Source organism: Thamnophis sirtalis, unplaced genomic scaffold (assembly GCF_051295495.1).
Source record: "Thamnophis sirtalis isolate CommonGarterSnake01/CBP01778 unplaced genomic scaffold, rThaSir2_p1.2 scaffold_2, whole genome shotgun sequence".
Lineage (NCBI taxonomy): Eukaryota > Metazoa > Chordata > Lepidosauria > Squamata > Natricidae > Thamnophis > Thamnophis sirtalis.
Window position 1 is genome coordinate 65272169 of NW_028261382.1, and position 6000 is coordinate 65278168.

Below are 6000 nucleotides of genomic sequence, written 5' to 3' on the forward strand. Positions count from 1 at the left end.
TCTTTTTGTTTTTGAGTTAGTTCATCAGTTGGTTCAGTGATAACTGGTTCTAGTGGTGGTGATGTTATTTCCTCCCCGAGAGCTTCTTCTGGGAGTTCTACTATAATGTCTTTAGTTGTGTCTTGAATATCAGTTATTTCCGCTTGTGATATTGTTTTTGGGGTTTTGCAATTTGCCTGAATTTCCTCATGTTCAACTTCACTAAACACTTTATTCCGTATAATAAATCGCCTTTGATCTGCTAGTCGTTGTTCACCAACATTTGAATCTGGATATTGTTGTTTCCATAATTCATACATTCGCTTTAAATAGCCTCTTTTTTCTGGCTCTGAGTTGTAGTAACAGGCCATTATGGCACGGTTTTCATCTGCACTATATTTTTGTCGTTTTGTTGGCTGGTCCACTTGTAGCCCACTTGTCGACGGATGTCCAGGGACCCCAACATCCGCCGCGGCCCTTGTTAACCCGCGCGACGACCGATGCGGTATGGAATTCTTATTTGTTTTTTTCACCATATTGTATGGGTTGGCGGGGGGGTTTTTACGGGACCAGATGCCAACCTGATCCCAACCTTCCTCCTTTCTCATCCGGGCTTGGGACCGGCAATGGCGGAGTTATTATTATTATTATTATTATTATTATTATTATTATTATTATTATTATTATTATTATTATTACACAATTGTATCACAGCGGCCAGTTGTTTCGCCGGATTTGGCATTGGTTACTAGTCGGGCCCCACCCAGGGGCCTAGGACGTCGTAACGTATTTTCGTAATATACGTGCAGATCCAAGCAGTGCGGCTTTTTGCATTTGACTGATGGTGATTTTGTCAATTTTTAACTGTTTTAAATGTAATTCCAGTGCTGTTGTTATTATTATTATTATTATTATTATTATTATTATTATTATTATTATGTGGTTAATTTTGGTGAGATTCACAGCCTTTGGGGCTGGTTGGTAGCTCAACAGCTCGAGTCCTAACCAAGGACCTAGGAACTGTTAAGGTAACATTGGAGGATAGAAGATGTTCCAAGGAGGGTGGTTTTTTGTACAGTCAGAATGTTCAAGTCAGGTAAATTTAAAATTTCCAAATAGCGAGGTAGCCCTTTGGGTATTGCTTCAAGGGCTCCAATTACAATCGGGACAACACACGATTTCCAGTCGCTCAACTTCAATTTGCAAGTGCCAGTACTTTGTGATTTTTTCTTGCTGTTTATCTTCAATTCGTGCATCTCCAGGTATTGCAATGTCAATGAACCATACTTTTTTCTTTTCAACTATTGTTATGTCAGGTGTGTTGTGGGCCAAGTGCCTGTCAGTCTGGATTCTGAAGTGCCACAAGATCTTGACTTTCTCATTCTCTAAAACCTTCTGAACCTGATGTTCCCAATTATTATTATTATCATTATCATCTCTTATATTCATTAACCATGAAACTCAGTCAACTAAACATTTAAAAATGTATTACCGTGTTTCCCTGAAAATATGACATGTCCTGAAAATAAGGCCATGCCATATTTTTCAGTTGGGCAATAATATAAGCCCCCCCTCAAATAAGCCCCTTGGACAATCCACCCCCTCAGGCCAGGCAGAGCACCACTCACCAACCTAGCAGTATCCTGAAGACGCCAAGCTGCAGGAACTGGTGGAGGGTCAAAGGAGCTTGCGTTGCTTGTTGCCTTCAGGCTACCGCTAGGTCAGTGAATGGCGCTGTGCCCAGCTGGAGAGGGGGTTTGCCAGGTGGCTGCTCTCTTGCAAGTGGGCTCCTGAAGAGCTGGGCACAGCCTCGGGCGAACACAGCAGCCATGAGGTGACCATGCTCATAAGCAGCTGCCTGGCATACCCCCTTTCTAGCCGGGCAGAGCACCATTCACTGACCTAGAGGTATTTTGAAGGCGCCAAGCCACGGGAATGCCTGTTCCCCGCCTCCCAGCCCCCGTAGCTCGGCGCCTTCGGAATACCTTTTGGTCAGTGAATGATGCTCTGCACAGCTGGAGAGGGGGGTTGTGTGAGCGGCTGTTCGGCTTGCGTGCCTCCTAGCCTCACCATGCCCTGGCCCAGCTCTCCCTGCTGGGCCAGGGCACCACCGGTAAGTCGAGGACTACCAGTATATTCACTCCGCTCCCTTCTCTTCCTGCAGACCGGGTGGGTTGGCCCCTTCCTGCCGTGGAAGTGGATTATCCTGAAGGCCTTGATCGCTTCAAACATTTTGCCAGGTTTCTCCTGGAAGGGAAGGTGAGTGTCTGCTTCGCTTTACAGCCAGTCCTCCACTTACGACCACAATTGGGACCTGAACTTAGGTCGCTAAGCGATGCCACCTTTAAATGAGTCATCCCATGATTGTAGCAATAGCAATAGCAATAGCAGTAGACTTATATACCGCTTCATAGGCCTATCAGGCCTCTCTAAGCGGTTTACAGAGAGTCAGCATATTGCCCCCAACAATCTGGGTCCTCATTTTACCCACCTCGGAAGGATGGAAGGCTGAGTCAACCCTGAGCCGGTGAGATTTGAACCGCTGACCTGCTGATCTAGCAGTAGCCTGCAGTGCTGCTCTTTAACCACTGCGCCACCTTGGCTCATACTCAATTAGATTGTACTCAATTAGATGACCTTTCTGCTGTGATCATTACGCGAATCTGGAAATGGTCATCACGTGGGCCCCCCTAGGATGCTGCAACTGTCATAAATGCAGACATAAGAATGAGGATTGGTTGTAAGTCACTTTTCAGCACCATCGTAACCATGAACAAATGGTCACAAGATGAGAATTGTCCATATCTCTGCCATGATCCACTGCTGTTTCAGACTTAATTTTAAGCGTTTTCCCCAACCTCAGGCCTGGCTGTTCAGTCCATTTGACTACAAATACCATGCCCTCCACCCAGCAGTAGCCAAATTAGCTGCACATGGGAGTGGTAGTCCAGCAATAACCAAAAGGCCAGTAATTTTCTACCTTTAGATTTTTAAAAATCCATTTTTTGGAGACTGTGTTTACTTGGATAGGAATGCCACAGATTAAAAAGTTGGAGACGAGTGATTGGAAAAATGTTCCAGGGTTGTCAACTTCACAAATAAATAGATTCATCAGTGACACACTCTTTTTCCCCCCTAGGTTGTGAAACGGTTGTCGGCTTACAGCCGTTGCCTGCTCTCAAGTCCAGTCACGATGCTAAAGACCTGGTCCAAGTAGGTTGTGAGCTGTCTCTCCCCTCCTTGTGTAATGGGATGTGAAAATTGTGTGTCTATCGCTCTGTCCACACACATAGAGTCAGCCTTGGGACCACTTACATTTGCTCCCATACTTACCTTTGATAGAATACAGCTGGAAGAGACCCTGGAGGTCTTCTAGTCCAGCCCCCTGCTCAAGCAGGAGATCCTATACCATTTCAAACAAGTGACTGTCCAGTTTCTCCTTAAGCACTTCCAGTGTTGGAGCACCCACAACCTCTGAAGGCAACTTCTGTTCCACTGGCTAATTGTCCTCACTGTTAGGAAGTTTCTCCTCAATTCCAGGTTGCTTCTCCCCTTGTTTAGTTTCCATCCATTGTTTCTTGTCTTGCCTTCTGGTGCTTTGGAAAATAAATTGACTTCCCCCTCTTCTTTGTGGCAGCCCCACAGTTATCATGTCCTCCCTAGTCCTTCTTTTCTCTAGACTAGCCAAACCCAAATCCTCCAACCATTCTTTGTATTTTTTAGTCTCCAGGCCTTTAATCATCTCCGTTGCTCTTCTTTGCACTTTTTCCAAAGTAACAGGTTAGCAGAGTTGGAAGGGACCTTGTAGGTCCACCCCCCACCCCAAGCAGGAGACCCTACACAATTTCTGACAGATGGTAGTCCCATCTCTCTTTGAAAGTCTCAAGTGAAGCTCCCACAACTTCCGAAGGAAACTTCTGTTCCATGGGTTGATTGTTCTCACTGTCAGGAAATTCCTCCTTATTTCCAGATTGGATCTCTCCTTGTTCAGTTTCCATCCATTTTCCTTCTCTGGCCTTCGGGTGCTTTGGAGAATAGCTTGACCTCTTCCTCTCTGTGGCAGCCCCTCAAATATTAGTAGACTGCTATCCTATCTCCCCTGGTCTTTCTCTTCACTGGACTAGCCATGCCCAGTTCCTGCAACCGTTCTTCGTATCTTTTAGCCTCAAGTCACCTCATCATCCTGGTTGCTCTTCTCTGCACTCTTTCTAGAGTCTCCACATCTTTTTTATAGCGTGGTGACCAAAACTGGTTGCAGAACTCTAGGTGTGGTCTTACTAAGGCTTTATGGAGTGGTATTAGTACCTCACTTGATCTTGATTGAATCCCTCTGTTAATGCAATTTAGGATTGCATTGGCTTTTTTGGCTGTTGCCGCACATTAATTGATGAAAAGTTGGTTTTATTTATCCCTCTGGATTCAATCTTTTGCTTGGTGTTCCTTATAGACTTCAGCCCAGGACAGAATCTTTGCTTCAAGCGCTCGTTTCTGAAAATGCTGATAAACTGGACACTTTGCAGCTGGCCTGGGAGAAAAATCCAAAATGTAAGCATTCAGATTGCCAAGATTTTAATTTTTTAGATATTTTTTAATTGTACTTAATTCCGCCACCAAGGCATGTAAGGTTTTACAACCTGCAGTATTTGGGAATCACGATCGCAAGCTAAATTCAGGAATCGAAACTTTTAATCGCAGCAGACTGACGGGTCATTCCTTTCTCCAATTTTAATCTTCTCGTTTCAGATTTATTGGCTGAATATTGCCAGTGGGTTCCCGAAGTTACCCATGAGGAAATTGCTAAAATGTGGCCTCCGGTGCATTGATGCGGTGAATGTTTGAGCCAGGAACCCTCCAGCTTGCATTCTTCCTGAAAATACCATGAAGAAAAGCAAGATCCGTAATTGCACAAGGAAACGGAAGAAAGATTAAATCTTTCTTCATTTGTCATCCAAAGGAACAACACGTGTGTGATTTGTGACCTGCAAAGAAGTGACACGTGGGACAATTGTGACACAAAAAATAATAATCATGCAGATGATTTTGGTTGGGCTGAATGCAACAGCTGTCCAGCGAAAAAATTGATGCACATCCTTTCATACAAACGAAATTCATTGTTTCTCAACCTTGGGAACTTTAAGACTTCAACTCCCAGAACCCCCCCAGGATCTGGCTTCTCTTGAGAACAGACTCTCTTTGGTTGCTAGAACTCGTCCAATATTTCTCAACCTGAGCACCTTTTAAGAGGTTTGGACTTCAATTCCCAGAATTCCCCCAGCTGGCAAAGTTTGAAACACCCTGGATTGCTGTCGCAAAGATCTCACATTCCATTAAGCAGCATTTACTTTAATCATGGTTTGTTTTTTTTGGCTAAGCCATGGAGGTTATCTTTTCCTCCCCAAACCCAGAAACCTTGCTTAGATACACAGTACATCCCAATAGATTACATCACACAAACATAAAACATGGGCTGCAAACATAAAAGATTTAGCAGAGTACACAGCCTTTATACATTTCAACTAGACAACTAACTACAGTTATGCCAAGTTTTGTAGAAATAAATGCCAAGAAAGGAAATACTCTAATATGCCACTGCATATTGGAAAAAACCCACTATGGTTTTGAGTCTCTTTGCACCTGTTTCTTTGAGTTTAAAAGGCTCCTGCTGTTAATCGTGACATTTTCAGTCCGTATCCACAGGATGTTGCAGCCATTTGTAAATGTAATAGTTTGAATGAATATTTGCTGTCGGCGTTTGGTTATTTATTTTCCTTTCTTTAGACATGCAAAGCATTCAGGGGTTTTAATCTGAATGCTCATGACTGGCGCAACGAGCAGATTATTTCTTTGCAAATGAGTTCCAGTGGACAACAATTTAAATATGAGCCAGCAGTGTGCAGTAGCTGCCAACACAGTTCTAAGCTGCATAAACAGAGGGATAGAATCAAGATCACATGAAGTTTTAATACCACTTTATAATGCCTTGGTAAGGGCACACTTGGAATCCTGCATCCAGTTTTGGTT

At 43.9% G+C, this 6000-nt stretch overlaps 1 protein-coding gene across 1 annotated transcript in view; it reads left to right on the forward strand.

Moving 5' to 3' along the window:
• Positions 1-5715, forward strand: part of DHX37 (DEAH-box helicase 37) — a 44830-nt gene extending 39115 nt beyond the window's left edge. The window contains exons 24-27 of the mRNA XM_087705819.1: positions 2144-2238; positions 3119-3192; positions 4427-4524; positions 4723-5715. Of these exons, the coding sequence (XP_087561945.1) occupies positions 2144-2238; positions 3119-3192; positions 4427-4524; positions 4723-4802 (347 nt within the window). The 3' untranslated portion in view covers positions 4803-5715. The remainder of the gene's footprint in view (positions 1-2143; positions 2239-3118; positions 3193-4426; positions 4525-4722) is intronic.
• The last annotated feature ends 285 nt before the right edge of the window (positions 5716-6000 follow it).